At 37.2% G+C, this 24,762-nt stretch overlaps 1 protein-coding gene across 3 annotated transcripts; it reads left to right on the top strand.

Moving 5' to 3' along the window:
• The first annotated feature begins 6,739 nt into the window (after positions 1–6,739).
• Positions 6,740–23,056, top strand: LOC127622184 (opsin-5-like). Of its 3 annotated transcripts, none has more exons than XM_052096180.1 (4): positions 6,740–7,133; positions 14,880–15,173; positions 17,261–17,586; positions 19,794–23,056. In XM_052096180.1, the coding sequence occupies exons 1-4, from the start codon at positions 7,064–7,066 to the stop codon at positions 20,163–20,165; spliced, it is 1,062 nt and encodes a 353-aa protein (XP_051952140.1). In that variant the 5' UTR covers positions 6,740–7,063; the 3' UTR covers positions 20,166–23,056. The 3 variants fall into 3 exon arrangements, with proteins under 3 accessions (XP_051952140.1, XP_051952142.1, XP_051952141.1); XM_052096182.1 differs by lacking the exon at positions 6,740–7,133 and adding an exon at positions 12,407–13,043 and having other exon boundaries at positions 14,883–15,173; XM_052096181.1 differs by lacking the exon at positions 6,740–7,133 and adding an exon at positions 12,407–13,043.
• Positions 23,057–24,762: the final 1,706 nt, after the last annotated feature.

Below are 24,762 nucleotides of genomic sequence, written 5' to 3'. Positions count from 1 at the left end.
TTACATTACATTTATGCATTTGGCAGACGCTTTTATCCAAAGCGACTTACAGTGCACTTATTACAGGGACAATCCCCCGGAGCAACCTGGAGTTAAGTGCTTGCTCAAGGGCCCAACAGTGGCATCTTGGTGGTGCTGGGGCTTGAACCCCCAACCTTCTGGTCAGTAACCCTGAGCCTCAACCACTGAGCCACAAACTATCCCTAGACTAGAGCTGTGTGCAGCACTTATTGGTGCTCAAATGGCAAAGCTACTAGAAACCGAACTTACAATCGAAATAAGCCAAGTGGTCTTGTGGTCTGACTCCACTACAGTCCTTTCCTGGTTGAAATCAGAGTCCTGTAGCTTTAAAGTCTTCGTAGGGACTAGGATTTCAGAAATACAAGCCCTTGCTGATCAACATGAATGGCGATACATAGATTCTCTCCGAAACCCTGCAGATGACCTCACAAGGGGTCGCAGCCTAAAAGAACTTGCGTCACCAAACAGATGGAGTCAAGGCCCACCATTCTTACTACAGGCTGAATCAGAGTGGCCAGCTATGCCAGTCCTTCAACCTCCTGAGGATGAAATGGAAAAGAAAAAGAGTGTATTTTCATGGTGTCACCAGAGTATCAAACCCCTTGAACCCCAGCGAGTACAGTACCTGGAAGGACCTTGTTGAAGCCACAGTCAAGCTCAGTCAAAGTGACCCAAACCAATCCAGTCCAGCTATGGCTAAAGTCTATGTGAAGGCAGAATGCCTCATCTTCCAGAATATCCAACGTGACAGTTTCTCAGAGGAATATGAACGCTTGAAAGCCAGTAAGCCTGTATCCACTACGAGCCGTTTACTCACTTTATCACCAGAGTTTGATGAAGCCAGTCAGCTTATACGGGTTGGAGGACATCTACGTCATGCTGAAGGTCTAGAACTCCAGACAATTCACCCAATAATTCTGGATCCTCACCATCCAGCAACCAAACTGCTCATACAGGACTATGACAGTAAGCTCTGTCACCCAGGAACGGAACGGGTATTTGCCGAAATGAGGAGAAATGTGTGGATACTAAGAGGTCGTGAGGCAATTCGCAAATTCCAGCACAACTGCATAGAATGTCGTAAGTGGAAGGCCAAAGCTGAGGTCCCTAAAATGGCTGATCTACCCCCAGCCCATCTAAGACTTTACAAACCTCCTTTCTATAGCACTGGGATGGACTGTTTTGGTCCCTTCCAAATAAAAGTAGGACGACGCTGTGAAAAAAGATGGGGTATAATATTCAAGTGTTTGACTACTCGATGTGTACATATTGAGCTCCTCACATCTGTAGACACAGATTCTTTCCTTATGTCTATGAGGAGATTTATTGCACGTCGAGGCACCCCATCTGAACTGCTTTCTGACCACGGCACCAATTTCCACGGTGGAGAGAGAGAATTAAGAGAAGCTTTAACAAACTGTAGCCCAGAGCTTCAACACTATCTTGCCAAACAAAAAAGCACCTTCCTCTTCAACCCTCCTAGTGCTCCCCACTTTGGTGGCATCTGGGAGAGAGAAATCCGATCCCTCAAAAATGCCCTCCGTACAGTAGTAGGTTCACAAACAGTGACAGAGGAAGTGCTTCAAACTGTGCTTATTGAGATAGAGGGAATTCTCAATAGCAAGCCCCTAGGATATGTCTCCTCCAATGTAGCTGACCTGGATCCAGTCACCACAAATCTCCTGCTCATGGGGCGGCCAGACAGCTCTCTACCTCAAGTGATGTACCCCGCTACTGAGCTCATAGGACGGCGTAGATGGAGACAGAGCCAAGTCCTTACTGATCATTTCTGGTCAAGCTTTATGAGAAACTACTTGCCTAACCTCCAGTTACGTCAGAAATGGCATTCAGACACTAAACCCCTTACAGTCGGATCTGTTGTAATGTTGGTTGACCCTCAGCTACCCCGTGCCCTCTGGTTAATTGGGAGAGTAGTCAGGACATTCCCTGGGGCTGATGGACATGTAAGGTCTGTAGAAATCAATGTTAAAGGGAGGTTATATATGCGGCCTGTCGCCCGTCTCATCCTTTTACCAGAGATTACTGACATTTAGAAACTTAGGTGCAGGAACAAATATGCCCTGCATATTTGTGGGCGGCGATGTTAAGGAGATCCAACCAATCAGCGACAAACTTATTGGGGACACTGAGATGACGTTAGGTGGCGAGTTAGAAACTTCCCGAACAGTTAGCAAGTGGAGTTAAGAGAAGAACGCGCATCATATCTTCCTGTATCGAAACCTTCATTGTTTATCTTCTGTGTGTGCGTTCATGATAAAATACCACACACACACATACATATACACACTAATACCAAGTAAAGATGAGAAGATTCTGAATCCTGTGATGTGTTTTGATTGACACCCTTGGGCGAGCACAATCACCTAATCAGCACATTAACCAAACTCCTCTACAATTGCAACTTTCATAATAAACTGAAAGATTGTAAAAATATAGAAATTAGCTTATATAGTACATGAAGTCATTTACAGTGGCCTCAAAACAAATTTGGACACTTTAGCCACACTTATGTATAAAGGTATTTTAATGTTGTGTTTATTTAGTTGTGAAATATAAATAGGTTTTTGATTGATAAAACAATCCTCCAGTCCAGCCCTGTTGCTAGGGTGGGTAGAGTCACACGTGGTAACCTCATCGTGGTCGCTATAATGTGGTTCTCGCTCTCGGTGGGGCACGTGGTGAGTTGTGCGTGGATGCCGTGGAGAATAGCGTGAGCCTGCACACGCGTTACATCTCCGCGGTAACATGCTCAACAAGCCACATGATAAAATGCACAGATTGACGGTCTCAGAAGCGGAGGCAACTGTGATTTTTCCTCCGCCACCCAGATTGAGGAGTCACTATGCCACCACGAGGACTTAGAATGCATTGGGAATTGGGCATTCCATATTGGGCAGAAAATCAAAAGAAATTTACAAAAATAAATGTTCTTCACTGACACCACTGCAAAAAAACTTTTTTTTGCCATAAGAATCAAAGTGGCCAATCAGCCAGTAGATTGATTTCTAAGAGTCTTTTTTTCTAAGACACTTTTGCAGACAAGGCAAACATGACCAGACTAATTTCCACTTTAAGAAGATCACTGAGGCATGGACACCTGACAGTAGTGAAATTCATTTCATCTGGTGTCCACATTAGTCATGGTCACCAGAACCTCTGGATAAATTCTGTTTTGAGCCGTCAGAAACATGATGTTATAACAGGGAAGCATTGTGCGAGACCAAATCAGACTATGACCAATTCAGTGAGAAATAATCATCCAATGAATGATGATTAACGATTAGTGTCAAATAATGCAGTTTACGTCCTGCTGGAACATGTGCTGTTACTTATATAATCACAATAAACTCTTGTCAAACTCCTTCAAACAGTGCAATCTATCTATCTATCTATCTCTCTGTCTGTCTGTCTGTCTGTCTGTCTAATACCTAAGTGCAACTGAGTGGCTGGAGTTTGCATCATGATTGGACTGCTGTGTGTATGTGTGTCTGCAATAATTTAAATTATAATCTTTGGTGCTGTGACGAACATCATTTGAGGTTGTACTTGCATATATAAAATAAATCAGCTGTAAAAGAACTGACATAATTGCTTACAGTTATTAATACAACATAATGGATCACGACCTGCATCTCTTGAATTGTTAAATTCAGTGCATATTGCAGCTCAGCTTAGAGTCTTTTGTGCTAATCAGGGCTGAATGCTATCTGTGACCACTGACAAAAGTAAAGAAATGTAGTTTTAATTAGTTAAACTAATTAGGTATGGTCCTAGAACCATACCTTGTTTGGTTGCTTCAGATTCCGAACACAACAAAAGGCTACCAAAATAAACATCAGAAGAACTTAAAGAGTCCTCTATCTTTAAGATGTGATGGTCCACTAGAAATATAAGTCTGAGCTCTAACAAGCATACATCATATATATATATATATATATATATATATATATATATATATATATATATATATATTAGGGCTGTCGATTTAATGCGTTAATTCAGTGCGATTAATTTTACCAAAAATTATGCGTTAAAAAAATATACACATTTAATCGCAATGCCCCCCCGGACCATAATAAGGAAGAGTCCTGAGAAATGCAAGCTTGTAGTACCACCTGTTTACTCCAGAGGACAGTAAGTGAAACTTCAGCTGTGTGAGCAACATGCAGTTTATAAAGTGAACAACACTTGAAGGAGCATAAATGCGAACTAAGAGATATGTATACATATATATATATATTAAATTTGTTTATATTTAAAGATAACTATGTATAATTATATATTGATATAAATATGTATAATCATTATGTACTGAGTTATTGTTATATGAGGGGCTTTCTCAGCAAATTTTTGTATATGCGATTAGTCACGATTAATTAATCGGGACACCATGTAATTAATTCTATTAAAAATTGTAATCGATTGACAGATATATATATATATTAGTCACTGTCATCATTACTATTTACTGGCAGCCACTGTTGTGACCAGACACAGATTCAGATGGGAGATATATATATATATTGTCATTTAGAACATTTATTTGCAGAAAATGACAACTCGTCAAAATAACAAAAATGGTGCAGTGTTTTCAGAACTCGAATAATGCAAAAACAACAACAAAAAAGTTAATATTCATTTTTAAACAACACAATACTAATGTTTTAACTTAGGAAGAGTTCAGAAATTATTATTTGGCAGAATAACCATGATTTTCAATCACAGGTTTCATGCGTGTTGGCATGCTCTCTACCAGTCTTTCACATTGCTGTTGGGTGAATTTATGCCACTCCTGGCACAGAAATTCAAGCAGATCGGCTTTGTTTGATGGCTTGTGGCCATCCTTCTTCCTCTTGATAACATTCCAGAGGTTTTCAATGGGGTTCAGGTCTGGAGATTGGGCTGGCCATGACAGGGTCTTGATCCGGTGGTCCTCCATCCACACCACACGTACCTATAAATAGTAAACGCAGAGAAACTGATATTTTTGCAGTCTTAATTTTTTTCCAGAGCTGTACCAAATAACTTGAAAAATTTAAATAATTGTAATTTGTTTAACCTACAATAAGCAAGAAATGGTCACAGTTGCAATGTAATGCTCATATCTAGCGCATTTTATAACAACCCGTGCCTAATTGAACTAAATTAAAAGGTCAGAGCCTCAACATCCTTTCACCATCTTTATTTTAGCCAAAATATATATATAGATTGAAAGGACTGTAGTTACCTCGGAGTAAATGCGTATGCCAAATCCATCAATGCAAAATGTAAACGTAATGCAATAAGATGACAACACTTACATGCAAAAGCAAACAAAATGCACAAAGGTCTGTGGTGTCAAGTTAGAATTGAATTATGTGGTCGTATATCCCACCAGCAAAGTACATACTTGGCAGAATATGAGTATGCGAATTGGGATGCAGCCATAGAGTAATAAGTTCCTTCATTACCCACAGGACACAATGGCCAGTCTCTCCAAGGAACAAGCCAAACAAATGTATAAGAATAAAAAGGGAAAAATTGTGAAACAGTTTAGGAAGTTTATTGTGGACTGTGCCCACAATATTCCTCCGGACATTGTGCTATTGTTGCGTAATACTATATGTCATTTTTTCCATCCAAACCCAAACCACATGCCTGTTGTGGTCTTAAATATATGTTCTTAGCTTCTCAGATACAGTATCTCACATTCGAAACTTTCTTGGCTGTTTTGTGATTTTGACCATTTTTATTCAAAGCCTGACACATAAAAGAGAACAGAGCATAATTGTCTATAATGCCATGTACTTGAGCACAGAATCCAAAATGGCTTTATTTGATCAAATACAATATATTAAATTATTCATTTTTAAATAAAGACGAAGCCCCAGTTTGTTTTTAAATGTAATTATTGAGGTAGGGGAATTCTACTATTGGAAAAAAAACAGTGAGTGCTGAGAAAAGATGAACTTTGCATCTAATTTGATGGAACGATTTGATTACTTATTTATGTAACAAGAATTAATCACTTGAGTTTCTTTAAAACAGTGTTACACAATTTTTAATCAAATTGCATAATTGCTATTTTAAAGTTAGGCTTTGTAACACACCCTGACAATAAAGTGTTTCATTGTATGAAGGCTCAGAGAACTAAACATGTGAGAAATTCAACAGTTCAAAGAAGTTCCCTTCTTTTAAATTCTTCTTTAAAAATTCTATCAATATTTATTAATATTGATAGTAATTTACAATTTAGAACTGCAGTTCCTCTCATAACGAAATAGGGGAGACAGGGGCTATTTGTCACACTGGCTTTATCTCAGGATCTATAAGGTTTTGTGCCCCCCCCCCCCATTTCTGTTAGTCACATGTCTGTGAACTTGTTCAGTTTATGTCTTAGTTGCTGAATCTTTTATGTTCATACAAAAATGTACACATGTCAAGTTTTCTGAACATAAAAGCAGTTGAAAGTGAGAGGACGTCTCTATTTTTGCTGAGTTTACAAGGCATGTGGTCATAATGTTTTGGCTTATCAGTGTACACTCACTGTGCCACTATCTATCTATCTAGCTATCTATATATATATATATCCTGGTTTATTCATTAGTAAGCCCCTCCTGCTGAATACTTTCCTTATAGGGGACCCTTGGACAGATGCTATATAGGCGCTCAGTCGTACAGTCGCGCTGTATAGGTGATGCCCAATGCGTACCAAAAACCGCTCATGGCATTTTCTTCTGTTTTAATCGATACTGACCAAAGACAGAGGCTGCGGCATCGCCTGATTCTCACGGTCTGTTGGTGATAGTGGAGCATTACCTTATCACGTTCTTCATCTTTTCTGGAGATCAGATGTTTTTGACACATGACAGCAGTGTGGATGATATAGGTGCTTTTCCCGTTGCGCGTCGATTTTCTGTTACTTTTGTCCCCACACACGGACCAATAATCGTTCAGCTGTTTCTTTACCGCGCGTTTAAAGAACAAAAACTGAGAATTGACATCTTCATCTCCCACTGAACAACAAACCTCAGTTTTCCTCATGGATATTTATTCCTCTAAAGTATCCCCTGCTGTGGATTATGGAGCTGGCGCGTTTCTGCTTTTCATTGGTAAGAATGAGTTTCTGGACATCTCCAACTTTTTTTTAGTTACCGATTCTTGTGCGTAATGTATAGGACTAGTCTGGTGTACTAAGTTTCTATAAGGGATTATTGAAATGTTTCTTCTTTGACAGAATGTTTTCTAATTCTACTTACGTAAGTGACTCAACAGGGATTTGTTATTCTGACAGAACTAAGAAACGATCCACTAATCTCGTGCTTCATAGGGAAGATTAACAATATATGATTTGGTGCTTAGGCTATATACTTTACCGCTCGCATTCTGCTGAGATTGACTTCTTCCTTTATGTTTTGGGACCCAAAGACCACGGTGCTAAATAAAAATAGTCATTTCAATAGTACAAATTTTACTTAATATATATAATTTTTTAACCACTCCACAGATTTAATATTAGCAAAATATAGTTTTGGCAATTCGTTTAGGACATCTTTGTGCATGACACGATTAATTATTCCAACAATTGTTAACAGACAGATTGTTTCACTTTTAATTGACTTTATCACAATTCCAGTGGGTCACAAGTTTACATACACAAGTTAACTGTGCCTTTATGCAGCTTGGAAAATTCCAGATAATGATGTCAATCATTTAGACAATTAGCCAATTAGCTTCTGATAGGAGGAGTACTGAATTGGAGTTGTACCTGTGGATGTATTTTAAGGCCTACCATTAAACTCAGTGCCTCTTTGCTTGACATCATGGGAAAATCAAAAGAAATCAGCCAAGACCTTAGAAAAAAATTGTGGACCTCCACAAGTCTGGTTCATCTTTTGGAGCAATTTCCAAATGCCTGAAGGTACCACATTCATCTGTACAAACAATAGTATGCAAGTATAAACGCTATGGACCACGCAGCCATCCGGGAAGGAGACGTATTCTGTCTCCTAGAGATGAATGTAATTTGGTGCGAAAAATGCAAATCAATCCCAGAAAAACATCAAAGGGCCTTGTGAAGATGATGGAGGAAACAGAATATCCCAGAATATCACATTAAAGTTATGTGTAATTATTATTATTTTAAAATATGTTCTCTTATTTCAACACAATATGCAGAAACAGCTATACGTAAGCCAAGCAAGTAAGTTGATTTCTCCAAAAAGTGTAAACACTGTATTTCTGTGATGCTTTGCTCTGTTTATGGCATGATTTTAGAGCAGGACTATCATCTTTTCAACCAATGGCAGACTGAGGGAGTATTTGTAATTTGTTTGAATGCAGTTATTATTTTTGCAATTCTGTTTGAGCTATTAAGTTATTCAAAAGTTCAGATAAAATGCAATTCACACAAAACTATGATTTGAATACACATATTCTATGATGAACTTGTTATCAGTTAATGAGATGAAATTAATTTGGATTTTTTTTTTCTGGTGCTTTAAGTAAAACTTGTCATGTAATGTCTGGAGAATCAAAGCCTTATTAAAAGCTGACATTCTTAAAAAGCAATGTTGGCAGAGAGGACTCTAAATCCGTATGAATGTGTGAAGTAAAAGAAAATGTATATCAAATATTTGACTTTCTAATGAAAAGGCACATTTTGTCAAGGCAATCTGATTTAAGCCTGAGAAAACGTCTTGATGTTCTTGACTCAAAAAAGCATGATATTTGTAAAAAATATTTTTTACCTTGAAAAATATGTTTGAAAGCTTCACTGAAATGAATGAATAAGCTGTGTACACTCATCGTGTATTCAAGTATTTTAATACCTTTAAATTGATGATTACACCACATGACCTTTTTTAAAGTCACTTATTATAATTTTTTTTTATATATATATTGTATTATTATATTGTTTTTTAGAAAATGCTGTTTTTCAAAAATTTAGGAAACTAAGTTTCCATGTGAAAAATAATATTAGCTTACTAGATTTTTTTAATAACTAGATTTCTCATTTTTATCACCACGGACTACCTTATTTGTCAGTGACCCTTAATCAGGCACTAAGTCAAGTCATTTTTATTTGTATAGCACCTTTCACAACACATAATTTCAAAGCAGCTTTACAGAAGATCAGGCATTAACAGAAGATAAAACTGTAATATCTATAATGTCTTAGAGTCATCATTAACGCACTGAATGGTCTAAATGCATGCCGTGCCACGTGTATTTCAATTTTAGGGGTAGAACTCTGTTGTAATTTTCTTCAGTGCAACATGCCTCCTTTCTATAACAAAATGGGTGTGTTATACAGTAGATTGCGCCTTTTTCACAAATCTCAGCACTTCTTGCCTGGTGCTATTAATGCTGTGCTATTACATTCCACAGAAAGCAGTACATTTTATTTGATTTACAAGAGATGTTTGTGTACATTTTCTACAGTACCTATCATGGCAGCCATAATTCATCAAACAATAATAAAGAGTGTAATCAAGGCCCAATCAAGACCCATTGTGTAGCTGAGAATGCTTTCTGAATTTTAAAGAGACAATTGCGGTGCCTGAATCGCAATGGTGGATTGGAAGTATGCCAGATCGTGGTAGTTGCTGTTTGCACTCAAAACTGTCCTGCATGACGTGACACACTTTACCTATAAGGCACATACCCAATACCCTCTGTGGAAGCAAGTTCTCCCGTTCCCAAGAGATACTGCCTGTTCCTTGTACTGGAAGACTGGATGTTGTAGGTGTTGTTGCAATTACAGGCAAGTACCTCAGATGCAGTTTTTCCTGCCGGGCTTTGCATAAGTGTGTCCTGCGTTGCACAGGTCAGGATTGACCAACTTCAGCCAATAACCTGGGGCATCGCTTACAGCCATCTTATATTAAATGTAATCCACTTTCCCAGCAGTCAGCATGGATGGAGTTTTTCTTCAGCACAGCACAGATGCAACCTGATAATGCCAGTAAAATATAGCATTAAGCAATCTGCTGGTGGAAATGTTGTCTCTTGCATTAAGCCATACAGTATGTGGGGTTGGCACAGAAACTAGGTTAAAACTGGTTTGGGACTCGCTGGAAATTTCTAATGAGATGAAAGACATTGCATAATATTACAGTATTACAGTATTGAGAAATTGGGGAGAAATATAATTAATTGTCATGAAAATAGTCACAATGTAAATAAATGTAATATAGCTTTATTATGATACTCATTTCATTAAGCAAAAACGTAATTTATTTTTTCTCTTTTGACTTCTTGACAGGTTTCATGCAATTCACTCTAATAGACAGTGATTGACAGATACGCGAGCATCATATGCTCTAAGACCCAAAACTATTATACACTAATGAAAGATGAGGTAAAAAACCTGATGCTCCAGTTTGATTATGAATGGAGAGGGCTAATATACATTGACAACAGCACAAGTTAAACGGTAAGTGGCCAAAGGGCAAAACAAATAGGTCATGAGAAAGCGAGATCACATCAGTTGCCAAGATAACAGAGAGCAAGCAACAGAAAAGAATGCACGCAAGAGACTGTTGAAAGTTGCAGTTACGTAAAATTGCAGAATAAAATTGTCTTTGCTCCCAACATTAAACACAATTTACAATATACACAACACAGAATTGGTTCAATACAATAGGCAATGTTCAACTGAATACGTTATTACACATAACTCTGATTGGTGTTCTGTGATATTTTAGTATTCTGTGAAAGTTCATCAATGGTTCTTCGTGATTTTAGTCTTTTGAATTAATTCACCAAAGATACTTGTTCAGTCACCATTGCGGCAACTCGCACCTTTATTGCAAATAAGCAATAAGACTGACTGTGTTATGAGTCAGTCGATGAATCATTCGGTACAACTGATTTATTAAAAACACAACCTTTTTTCTTTCACAAATGAAACCAGTGAAGCCAATAAGAATGGACAAAATGGAAGAATTATGGTGAGCAGTAGATAAAATACAGATTTGTGTACATCATGCCGAATAACGGACCACGTAGAGTATTATATTGTATGTTCTGAGGTATCAAAAACCCTGTGTATAAAGAGAAGCTGGTTGACTTTTCCACTGTAAAGAGTCAGGGTTGACAAACCAAAAACTAACAATAAGCAGCCAAACTGCTGTGTGAAGCCACGTTGTCCAAGTTCTGCTCATGTTTTTTGACAGTGCAAGATTAACTAGGACTGGTGTAGTGATTGAACCACTGATTGAACCACTGATTGACATGATGTGCTCTCAGAAACAACAATCACCAGACTCTTATATTTTAGATATATTTTATTTTATTGTATTTTTCATCCCAATTTCAGAATGCCCAATACCCACTACTTAGTAGGTCCTCATGATGGCGGGGTTACTCACCTCAATCCGGGTGGCAGAGGACAAGTCTCAGTTGCCTCAACTTCTGAGACTTTCAATCCGTGCATCTTATCAAGTGGCTCGTTGTGCATGACACCACTGAGACTCCCAGCATGTGGAGGCTCGTGCTACTCTCCATGATCCATGCACAACTTGCCACGTGTCCCATTGAGAGTGAGAGACAATAATTGTGACCACAAGGAGGTTACCCCATGTGACTTTACCCTCCCTAGCAACCAGGCCAATTTGGTTGCTTAGGAGACCTGCGAGAGTCACTCAGCATACCCTGGATTCGAACTCACAACTCCAGGGGTGGTAGTAAGTGTCAATACTCGCTAAGCTACTCAGGCCCCCTATATAGGCATGTTTGATGATTTATATATGTCCTGTGACTGTCAGATTTGGCTAAACTAGATTCACATTAGAGAAAATGGAAAACAAAAATGGCAGTAAATACAAAATCCACACTAAAACCAAAAGACTTAAGAAATTTTGAAGAAAAGAACGTTTTTTGGCGTCGTATTTTTTGGCTTTATAAGGCAGCTTACTGTAGCTATCATTTTCTCTCATATTATTCCGTAGTCTCTTCTCATGAAATAAAAATATATTAAACTCAAATCCATATTTAATGTCCATTTATTGATGTATTAAGGACAATGGGTGTAACACAGTTGAAGGATGGGAAAGGAGGAGGCGAGAACCGGCTTGACGATATAAATCATAGTTTAATGGAAAACTTAAGACAACAAACACACATGACGGACATGTCCATAATTCTCTCTCTCTCGAACAATCGTCACCGGCCGCCTTTATCCCTCGCGCGCCTCATCAGGCTGATTGGGGACCGGGCGCGCGATATTCCGACCGGCCCCGCCCCCCTCCGCTCCACACTCCTCCCGGCGTCATCTCAGGCCGGGGTGCCACCGGCATGACGTACACCCCCCCTATCCCTGGGGCGGGGTGTATCTTGCGTCCCGCGTGGTCATCCCCGCCTTCCTCGCCCTGGGAGGAGACAGGAGGGGAAGACAACAACAACAACAACAACAACAACACAAAATAGGTGCGGGAAAAGGCCAACACGGTGCGACAGGGAGAGAGAGAGGAGAGAGAGAAAAAGCTCACTCACCGGTTCTCTGATGTACCGTCGCGTGGTCCTCGAACACTCCTCCACACTCAGGCGGACGACAGCCGCTCCAACACCGGGCGAACCGGAGTGAAACCGCCGACCCCCAGCGGGTAGAACGCGCCTCCGCTTTTCTGGCGGCAAATGGGGACACTCCTCCGCCCCTGGCAGCGGCTCTACCGCTCCGGGCGGTCGGAGAGTTTCTTCCCTCCTCCCCTCGCGGACGGCGGTCTTCCCTCGACCCCTCCGCGTCTCTGGGGACGGCAGGGCACTCCTCCGCCCCCGGCAGCGGCTCCCTCGCTCCAGGCGGTCGGGGTATCCAGTCCCCACTTGCCCCGCGGACGACGGCCGTACCCCGCATCCGGGCGGTCGGGCTACTCCGTCACCCGGCAGATGGCAGCGGCGCTCCCCTGGGTGGACGGCAGTGTCGAGGACTCTGCGACGGGCATCCCTCCTCCTTCCCGGGTTTTGGCACCAATGTAACACGCGCCCAAAGGAAGGGACGGAAACAAGTCTCTGCTTAAGGGGTAAGCTTTTATTTTTCTCTCACACTCTCTGGTTCTGGGTTTTTTTCTTGGACGGGTTGTCACTGCCATGCTCCGTCACTGCTGCCCTTTTATGCCGCTCTCCTCATGTTACTGAAATTAGAGACAGGTGTTAGTCATCATTTTAGCTCAGGTGTGAGCGCCCTTACCGCTTTTCTCTCCCGGACGGGCGCTTGACCACGCCCCCGCTGCCACAATGGGATACAATGGTCATTTGGTCCTTATTATTTTGTGATTACCAGTTAAAGCATAATATTTTAAAACAATACAGTACTGTGCAATACATTATACAATGTGCTGTAAAAGAAAACAAAATACCTCACAATATTGGCCTAGGACTATACTTTACAATATAGGCTACTACACGCAATCCTGTATAGTATTAATGGAGGATAGACTACATCCCCCTGTGACCCGAGCGTGACTGCTGTGTGCATTTTCCATTGCTGTTTTTGATTTGTAACTAGTAGCACCTAATAAACAAGCAAAACATATTTTATTTCTAGAACAAATCGTTTTCCTAAAAATGTATGTCCACATATGTGGACAGCGAGACTATGTGGTAAAATTGGTAATAACACTAAGCAATAGAAAGTCCGATTTTTTTTTCATTAAATAGTTTGTTATGTGTTCAGAAGTGTTGATTATTCTGGTTTTTGAGATGTTACAGAAATCACAGCTGATTTTCTGTTAAGCTGAACAAATCGTTCTTATTTAAAGTAAATTCCAGCATCCATCCAATCACTGCCAACCATGTTAAAATAAAATGTAGCATTATACAATTCTGAATCTAAGTACTGATTACCATTGTCCCATGTCTGCCAAACATGTTGAGTGATCCAAACATCATTTGCAGCCTGAAACTGAACTTTTGGTTGGATATTAGGATTGAATGCACTTAGCTGCATAGAGAGGTATAGGATGCTCCCTTGCTACCTTGCTCACTATTTAGAAAATTACTTAACCTCCAGTTTGCTGTCTGTCTGTTCTCAGAACATTTCAAAATGCAACTTATTTTCATCTTAACCCCACGTAAAGCCTCTGAAAGCAACATTTTTCAGATTTTGGATGAACCCATTTATTTTCAATGTGAAAATGCACAGTGAATATATAGAAATGCATTAACTAATGTTAATGAATAGAATCGTATTGCACAGAGATAACAAAATTAAACAACAAAGTCAATGTTAAAATGAAGCTATATGATCCCACAGATGTGTTCTAAAGTTCTAAAGTGTCTACTTTTGAGGAAATGTGGTGCACCATATATGTAGACATCATGTGTATCAGTGTGCTGATACACAAAACATTTACAGATTTTTTAAAGCGGCCATATCAAACGAAGTAAGAGACTCTACTCTTTACAATCAAATTAGTTTCAATTTTAAATGAAAGGTGGCATGCTGTTGTGTCATGTGACTCTGTGTGGCAGAAGTTAATCCTTTAAATGACAGTCTAGAGTCTTGTGAACAGTATTCAGTCTGTTTTTATTCATTTAAATTATGCATATAGCTAGGCCAAAATACTACGTCCACGCATGTGTACGAGGGGTCACATGAGGATATAGAAGAGGGTGTGACTGAGAATAAATAGTGTTACAAAAATAGGAATATGGCCAATAAATATAATGCACATAGCTGTAAGAGAAATGTTTCACTATATCCACATGGCTGTTATCTGGGCTTGTTTTGCTGATAAATATCTATAAATATGATTGTGTTTGGTGTGCATTTTTGAGTTAAACTAGTCAAATATCTTGTTTGTGTACAGACATCTCATTCTCTTTGTGTTTTTATACCTTTTGTTTTTCACATGTAGCAGTTCTTTCCACTGTGGGCAACTTGCTGGTTCTTGTCATGGCATACAAGCGGTCAACCCACATGAAACCCCCTGAGTTGCTGAGTGTGAATCTCGCCGTGACCGATCTGGGAGCTGCTGTCACCATGTACCCTCTGGCTGTAGCCTCAGCGTGGAACCACCACTGGATAGGAGGAGACATCACCTGTGTCTATTATGGCCTGATGGGATTCTTCTTTGGAGCAGCTAGCATGATGACCCTGACCATTATGGCTATAGTTCGCTTCATTGTGTCTTTGACACTCCAGTCTCCCAGTAAGTAGCCCAGGGGGTCTGTCTTGAGACCTTCACTATTGTCACTCCATCATGTGCAATGCTTAATGAATGGTACATCTGCAGATCTGCAGTTTCATAGCATGTTCATGTAAGTGGGAAAGGGCACAATAACATTTAGATAAATTAATGGTGGCCAAATCTCAAACAGCTTTCATTCAGGTAAAATGCTATCATAAATAATGAAACGGAAAGTAAAAAGGTTAAATGATATCAAAAAGTTCTGACCATTTTATCTCAGGTGTCTTTAACAACCACTTAAAGGAATAGTTCACCTAAAAATGAAAATGCTCTCATCATACTGTATACTCACCCTTATTCCATCCTTATATGCAGGGTTGGGGAGTAACGGAATATATGTAATGGGATTACGTATTTAAAACAAAATATAAGTAACAATATAATCATTAGTATTTAGAATACAGTTACATTCAAAATACAAGTATTTTGATTACTGAAGAGATTACTTTGCATTTTATTGTCATTGGTTTCATTTAATATTTAGTCCTTTCAGATGGAAAACGTTTAAACATATAAATGATGTGATCCAAAGTGCATTTGAACAGCGGTGAAACACTTTCTTATGATGTGTTACATTCATACGAGCAGACAGAGAAATACGTTTGGAGTAAGTTTTGAGCAGAAGAAATAGAAATAAACCTTGTGTAAACTGTCAGCTTTACGCTAAGCTAAAATGCTATTTCTAGACATTTTAACATTTTAAAAATTATATTCTTGATAATAATTTTTTTAGTGTTTTCCTGTAAAAATATCAAAAAATCTATTTGATTTATCTTGTTTTAGAAACAACACTGCATGAGATATTTGGGTTTTTTAGAGAATGTATTTTTAACATGTGTATTTTGTCTTACTGTACTGGCAGAGTTTTTTGGTCAAAACAAGTGAAAAAAATCTATCAGAAGTAATCCAATGTATTTAGAATATGTTACTGACCTTGAGTAATCTAATGGAATAAGTTACAAATAAAATTTTACAGCATGTATTCTGTAATCTGTAGTGGAATACTTTTAAAAAGTATCCCATATAAACCTGCTTATATGTATGACTTTATTTCTTCTGCTGAACACAAATGAAGATTTTGAGGAGAGTATCTCAGCTCTGTTGGTCCATACAATGCAAGAGGTGTCAATGGGTGTCAACAATTTGCAGCTCCAAAAATCACATAAAGGCAGAATACAAGTAATCCATATGACTCCAGTGGTTAAATCCATATCTTAAGAAGCGATTTGATAGGTGTGGGTGAGAAAAAGATAAATATTTAAGTACATTTTTACTATCAGTAAATCTCCACTTTAACTTCAACATTCTTCTTCTTGTTTTTTTGGTGATTCTCAGTCTTCATTCATAATGGGCAGAGAGAAGAATTTCTTGCAAAAATGTACTTAAATATTGATTTCACCTAAAAGTGTAACACTGGGGCTCTTTCTACGGAACCTTAAACTGTACAGTGAAAAAAAATTGTATTTTCTTTTTTTTTTTCCAAAAAATAATTAATTCTCTAAATGAATTTTTTTCTAAATTGTTTTTCTCTAAAAAGTTTTTTCTTTCTAAAAAAAAAATATTTTTTCTTTAAAAAAAAAAAATTCTTACAAAATTCTCAGTAATTTTTTCTCTTACTTATAGTGGCGCCTGGTGGCCAAGGATGGTATCGCATGCTAATTGTTAGCTAGCAAGAAAAAAACTCTTACATTTTTTATTTTTTAAGAATATATTTTAGAGAGAAAAAAGACATTCTGAGAGAGAAAACAATTTTTTTATAGAGAATTATTTTTTGTAGGACATAGGCTCAGCTAGGCACTAGACATCTAAAAGAATTCCACCTACTGACCAATGTCGGGACTATGTGTTTATACAACCAGTGAAAGATGTGGGGAGGTTTCTGGCCCCAGTTTGAAGACAGTGATGTCTTTTTTGCAATGTCTGTTGATGCTAGTTGTGCAGAAATGACACACTTCACCTTTAAAATATGTTATATTCAACAAATAAACTGCTTTTGCTCTGCAGCCCTCCAAAATTACACCCTCTTCTGTCTGTCTTTCTGTCTACAGAGGAGAAAATCAGCAAAAGGAATACAAAGATCCTTGTGGTGACCACATGGCTGTATGCTCTGCTGTGGGCTCTGTTTCCTCTTATTGGCTGGGGTAAATACGGCCCAGAGCCCTTCGGCCTATCCTGTACACTGGCCTGGAGAGACATGAAGGAACACAGCCAGTCGTTTGTCATCACCATCTTCCTCATGAACCTGGTCATGCCGGCCATCATCATCATCTTGTGCTACTCTGGCATTGCGGTGAAACTATATGTCACCTACAAGTCTATGGAGGACAGCAATCGCATACCCAACATGATAAGGATGCAGCGCCGTCTAATGGTGGTAAGTTTAGTCTAGTTGACTTCTCTAACAGCTGTTCTGGCATCAGATTTCAAATTGGACATCAAGTAGCAACCCAACACATTACCAAAACTGATTAGTTCCACAAAGACTCTTTGAAAACAATCACTATTTTTCTTACAATTTCGTTTGGTGACACTATTGCTGCTTTTTGGAGCTTGACAGCCTTGGTCTGCTTTCATTTTATAGAAAAGAGAAGTAAAATATCTAATTTTATAAAGGAAAATAATGTGCAAGAAACTACACAAGGGGATGAGTAAAGGATGGCAGAATTGTAATTTTTGGGTAAACTAATTCTTTAAGAGCCTTGCTCAAAAAGCACAACAATGATGGCTCATGACCACCATTGTGAATCATCCATTCAGATCTTTAGATAAGTTCCTTTGCTCCATCCCACACAAACTCTTATGTCACTTCTCATTGCATTGCTAAAACTAAACATGTGAATTATTAAATGCACACATGTTTTCTTTTCCAATTTGCTTATCTATGAATGTTCTATACATTTGAGACCATTTCAAAGATGCTGTAGGCAGTAGCTACATTTCAATGAAGGTTTTGTAGACACTGATGTAATCAGAATGTATATTTGCATATGACTCTTATTCATGCTGCTACAGCAATGTGAAACACAAAATAGGTGGTATTCTTTATAATGGTGGACTTGTAGCAGAGGCGCAATAACAATACACGCAATGTATGCAATGCATAGGGGTGCCAAACAAAGGGGGACACCAACAGGGGGGTGCCAATCAAATGTATTTAGGATTTGTTACTGTACATACAGGCAACCTCACACAGTGAGGTTACGGTTTTATCACAGTAGAAATGGGTCTTTATACATTAAAATAATAAGGGGCTCATCATATGGACCCTTTTCACAGACTTGTCATGACACATTTCTGCCTTCTTTAGTAAACGTAACGTAAATGCAACGTAAATGTAGCAATTTTTTTTATATATATTTCCTATTTTAAATATATATAGTGTAAATTTATAACATTGTACTTTGTGTTATATTACCCTGGAATACATTTTAAAAAATCAGTTTCCATAGCTGTGATGAGGCTTCTAATACAGCTGCTGAGGGATTGACAGGAAATTTGGCCTGTTTGTCTCTTCTTACTGCTGTTATCCAGCGCTGTTTTATCTTCCTTTGCAAAGCTGTAAAAGCGTAATTGTTGATTTTTGCTTTTGGAGCAACTGGGTTAGCAAAAAGTGCATTTGCTGTGGTCCCCATTCACCGCCATTCAAGTTTAGCCAACTATGACGACTTCTGCTTCGCGGCACGTGGACCGGTTAAAAGGGTTCATTTGGGGGCCCTTGGCATTAAAAGATTTGAGAGCCCCTGAAATTGAACAAACTCAATTTGACCAACTTTTAATGTATTTTGGAAGAAATATATATCTTTAGATTTTTTTAAGTGGCCATATTGTTTCAACAATGTTAGTCACTTGTTCTATGCTTCTTGTGTTCGGAACTATTGTTACAAAACAATATCACACACGCAATTGGGTGATTCTCACAAAACCTGTCAAGAGAGTGTCCTGGTCATATTTAACACCAAATTAATTGTAAATAAAAATATATATATATTATAAAGAAGTCTACATTTAGGACCATTATGATTTTTTGCATTGTGACATTATTTTTAGGGCACTTAGGAACATTTTAGCCCCCAATTTTGAATACCTTAAAGCATCCGAATGTTTTACTTCTCATTGTTTTATAATGATGATTCTCATTAAATTGTTTTACTGTTACAGTAAAAAGATGATTTTGTACAATGATCTTTTTTATAAGAATAAGCAAACATGAAACGCAGTAGCAAAAGAGTCCTACTCTGATATATAATGATATTTCAATTAATTGAAATAATAAAAACAAATTCACATTGCAGTAATGAGAATATCATAATGAACTTTTTTAACGTTGCAGTATTGAATTGGGTGGTAAAAAGTGCTGTTATGAAAATAATGGCACAATGGAAAAAATCTTAATGGTCCTAAAAAAAAATTATAATTCTATATTAATAAATGTAATAAATATTTGTTCGATTTTTGAGTAAAATAGGTTTTGTTAGAATCAACCATTCATTGCTGGTTTTACTGAAAATCAGCTCAACCCCTGCTGTAAAGCATCATCTGCACCAAGAATCGATCTGAATGCATTATCATTTGCTTTTATAGATCGCAGTGTTGATCAGTGTCGGGTTTATCGGCTCTTGGGCACCATATGGAATCGTCAGCCTGTGGTCCATCTACCGCCCTGGTGATTCAATCTCGCCTGAGGTCAGCATGCTACCCTGCCTGTTCGCCAAGACTTCCACTGTATATAACCCCTTCATCTACTACGTCTTCAGCAAGACCTTCAAACGAGAAGTTAACCAGTTGGGTCGCCTGTGTGGCAGATCCAACCTGTGCCGTACCTCTGATGCCAAAAACGTCCCGGAGAATACCATCTACATGGTATGTGATGCAGACAAGTCCAAACAGGGAAGAGAGAACCAATCATTTGGGAAGAGCAGAGAGGTTGAAACTCAACTTTTGCCATATGAATAGGATCCATAATGTGCGCTCCAATGGGTGGATCTGTACAGAACATGGTTTAAAGGAATTTGCTAGCTATATTTGCCTGATTTAAGGTGAATGAAGAACAAAAAAGTCAGTTTACTTTTTTTGTGTCCTTTGTCATTGTTAAAACTGAAATACCACTCCATATCTTCACATTTGGAGAGTTAAATCGGGATTCATTTAAGTGGCTTAGCACAAGGCTTAGCACATTGCTATGTGGCACAGTTAGCAAGGGGTTCAGGTGTTTTATCTTGGTGGCTTTGATAAAAAAAAATTTTCATTGGCACATCACATCACACCTCAAAAGGAGGTGCATCTTTGCTTTTAAGTTAATAATGCAGTCTCTAGAGCTTTATATCAGCATGCAAAATAAGTGTGTTTCAAGACAAATTTATTAAAAGCGTAGTTCAACCAAATATAAAAATGTCATTATTTACTTACCCCTAACCCTGTATAATTATCTTTCTTCTGTGAAACACAAAAGAAGATGTTAGCAGAATGTATGAGCTTTATTGTTCATTACAAGAAAATTGGATAGTAGTTTGTACTTTCGAGCTCGAAAATTGACTATTTTTTTTATTTATTTTTTTTTAAGTTGTCCATATGATTTGTGCGCTATATTCTACAGAGGCCCTCTAGAGGACAAGGAGGGGACTTATCTTCTGCAATAGCTTTGCAATCCTTCACAAAAAGTATTGCGTTCCCTAGCAACAGTTTGCGTTCGCTTACAATATGTTTTGTGCTCCCTCACAATTATTAAAAGCCCATCCATTATAAAAATGATGTAATTATTAAAAAACTTTACATACAGTACATTTACATTTAGTATTACAACCAGAAAACACACACACACACAAACCCACAATAAACTATTGTATTTGAGGTAACCACAAAAATTACCATTGTTTTATTACAGTAATAATAGTTCAACCATAATATTTGTAATAAAACCATAACCACATATGGTAGTGATTATTAATAGCATAGTTTTGATTTTCCTGTATTATTACTATGGTTTTACTACGAACATCATAGTTCAACTATGGTTACAGTAGTAAAACTATGGTTTATTTTTATAAAGGATGGATAAAGTCTATTTGCTATTGCGAAGGCAAAAATCTTTATGAGGGAACTGTAATTTTCAAAGTCTTCAGAAGCCACACAATAGATTTTTGTGAGGAACAGACCAAAATTTTAATTGTCATTCACTGATAATCTTCCTTTCTTATTGAACACTCAAATCTCATTAACACTTGCGTTCAATTATAAAGTATTACCTTTAGACACACATTTCAGGTTTGATGTCACTTAAGCCAAAGAGCATTGATTCTTGCATTGTAAGATAAAATAAGCGAACATTAATTTGTTGTTGATTGAAAATGACTCATTTGGACTCCTTTTAGAACTTGGCAGTACAAAGCATCATCCACTCTTGTTATAGGGTCAAGAGTAGCTTAGACATTCAGCCTAATATCTAATTTTGTTTTTCAAAATAGAAAGAAAATAATATAGGTTCAGAATGGCATTAGGGTAAGGGGACATTTATATAGAATGCGTTCTTGCGCTAAAAAAGCTAGATTTAGCACAACAAATAGAATAGATAGTGAATAGAATCGAATGCTTGTAAAAGTTGAAATTCTAGACAAGGCGTCTTAAACATCATGATGCAGTGCAAGTGCTAGTGAAAGATGTCTGTATAATGCATGTTTACATAGACAGTGCAGTTGAGCGCAAATACGGGTTTGGTGATCTAAATGGTGACAAAATGTTCATTTTGGGGTGAAACATTCCTTTTACATTTAAACATATTCCTAGTTATTTTATTTATCGCCATGTTTCTGAAGTGTCCACATTTTATCATATTAAATGAAAACGTGTTGAATTGTTAATTTAATCTGTTTGTTTGTTTGTTTGTTTGTTTGTTTGTTTGTTTGCTATAAGGTGGCAAATGAAATGTGTTATGAATGTTTAAGGTGTCCAAACTTACCACACAACTAAACCGACCTCAGAAAAGAAAAACATCTAACCAAAGAACATGCAGATGCTTTACAAGGGGATAGTTCACCTAAAAATTATAATTCTGTCATCATTTACTCACCATCGTGTTGTTTCAAACCCATGAGTTACTTTAAAAAAAAAAGGTATTTCTAATTTCTAAGCTTCTCTTATCCACACATTGAAATTAAGTGGTGACCATGACTGTCCCCACTACCTTTTGATTGCATGTAAAATAGCAGCTTGGACATTCTTCTAAACAACATGAAGGTGAATAAATGACAAAACAAAGATATTTGGGATGAACTATCCCTATAATAGTGCTGTTTCCATTTGCTTAAATGGCTTTACTCACATGCTAGTTTGTGGTTATTACTAGTTACATCCTAAGGTGCTGCAAAACCACAGTTCTTCTTCTCTTTATATTGCCCTCAGTGGAAAGGAACAGACATTTCCATTCCATTGTGCTTCCCACCACAAAGAGTTTCTTCACTGGTTCACATAGGCAGTTCTCAACCTCCTTGAAGCACATGATGTTCTGTTATAAAATGATACTTATACCCTCTTTAATAATTATAGCCTCTGGAACCGAACATATAAATATTTTATTGGTTAAGCGGGACACGTGTTTTTAAACATGCTGTTTCATACTGTTAGAAGATTATTTATTTTTTACATTTCAGATGAATATGAATTATTAATAAAGGTGTGATTCAGTATTAAAACCAAAAGGTTTCTTCTGAACCTTGAATAACACATTATTGCAAATAGCTTTTTTTTCTTCAGGAATATACTCTCTTTAGCCTTCTAAGTTGGCTAAGAATGACAATATCTTTTTTTTAAGCTGCATGGAACAATGTTATTCAGTCAACCAACAACTATTTGGACATATAAGCCACTCTTTAAAAAAATTAAAAAATTATGAATGTCATTACTTTATATATCAAATTATGAAAACAAGTTGTATTTATTTTACATATACAAAAATAAATTTTCAAGCAGAACATTTAAAAAAAATAATACATTTTTTTAGCTTTCAAATAAAAACCTATAGATATACTGTTTAAAACGAAGACAAAATATTTGGACAATGTTAGTGGAACATGTCCATGTGGTTACTCTGCAAGGACACCTGTGTGAATGGATATATATTCTATAAAATGCACACATTCTTAAGTGTCCAAATTAAGTGTCTTTTTGGGCCACAGTGTATGTAAAGTATTTATAAACAGTTGATATACTAATATATATATATATACACATACACACACACACACACACACACACACACACACACACACACATATATAGACTACTGGTCAAAAGTTTTGAAACTCTTACACATTCTTTATTATCATTTTATAATTTTTTTCACTTTTTAGAATAATAGTAAAGTCATCAAAACTATGGAATAACATAAATGGAAATATGTGAATTATGTTGTGAATAAACAAAATCTATAATAAATTAAAACTGTGTTAAATTTTAGCATCTTCAAAGTAGTCTACAAGTAGTGCCTAGAATTTGCAGACATGTACTCTTGACATCTATGTTGGGCACGTATTGGCTGCTTTTATTTATTATTTAGACCAAGTCATCAATTTTAATAATGAAATAAATTAATATGGTGGCACAATTATATTTTTGTCTACAAAACTAATTTCAAACATTTAAGCATACGCCTTCAGATCAAAAGATTTTTAAGATCATGAGAAACATTTCTGTCAAGTGTTTCAAAACTTTTGACCAGTAGTGTGTGTGTGTATATATATATATCTATATCTATATATATATATGCTATTATAGGCTATTGTCATATGATAATTATTTTGTGATACATATGGTAGTCAAATAAAGAAAAGCCTCCATCACCACCATTAAAAGCTGGGATACTCACAGTTCTATGGAATGAGATCTACTTTTTCATCATGTTATTGCAGCAAGATCTATCATGTACAATAAAGGCTACAGATTATCACAATACTAAAGTTTCAGTAGTCTGTAGTGAAATTTGATGATTCTCAATTCAAAATTTTTATTAAAATAAAACATTATTAAATTACCTAGTAATTAGTCAGTAATAAAATAACTGGCAATGTATAGAAATAGATTAAAAATAATAGAACTAAAAATACAAATGAAGAAAGTTCAGTGCTTTTTTTAACAGCTTTAAAAGTTTTTAACAGCAGTAGGCTATCACGTATTCAAGTCAACATTCAGAATGAAATGCAACATAAAACTACTACTGGTCTTCACTGTACGATTATAATACATTAATACTTTTCAAAGCTACTAAAGTTATTCAATCAAGAGCAGTGATAGTTTTCTTGTTCTGGTTGTTTGATTATTATAATGACACACTAGACATCAGCAGGTCTATTAGCTTACATTTATAAAAGTCTGACATTTTAACACAAATCTTACATCACATGGATGGCCGTGTACGTGTCCCATATTTACATTTACATTGAATTTAATAAATTGCACTTGGGTTCTCATTTCATCGTCATCGTCATCACCTATGCCAGCAGCAGCCATTCTTTACAGAATACTTGACCTAATATGAACCCAGCAATCCAGCTCCTCCACC

This window comes from Xyrauchen texanus, chromosome 28 (assembly GCF_025860055.1).
Source record: "Xyrauchen texanus isolate HMW12.3.18 chromosome 28, RBS_HiC_50CHRs, whole genome shotgun sequence".
In the NCBI taxonomy this organism is placed as follows: Eukaryota; Metazoa; Chordata; class Actinopteri; order Cypriniformes; family Catostomidae; genus Xyrauchen; species Xyrauchen texanus.
Note: the sequence above shows the minus strand (reverse complement) of the source record. Positions and strands in the feature narration are given on the sequence as shown.

Coding starts and splice junctions, on each gene's coding strand:
- LOC127622184 (XM_052096180.1), top strand. CDS start 7,064: ATGGATATTTATTCCTCTAAAGTATCCCCTGCTGTGGATTATGGAGCT. Junction 7,134..14,879: donor CGCGTTTCTGCTTTTCATTG/GTAAGAATGAGT, acceptor TTTCACATGTAG/CAGTTCTTTCCACTGTGGGC. Junction 15,174..17,260: donor TTTGACACTCCAGTCTCCCA/GTAAGTAGCCCA, acceptor TTCTGTCTACAG/AGGAGAAAATCAGCAAAAGG.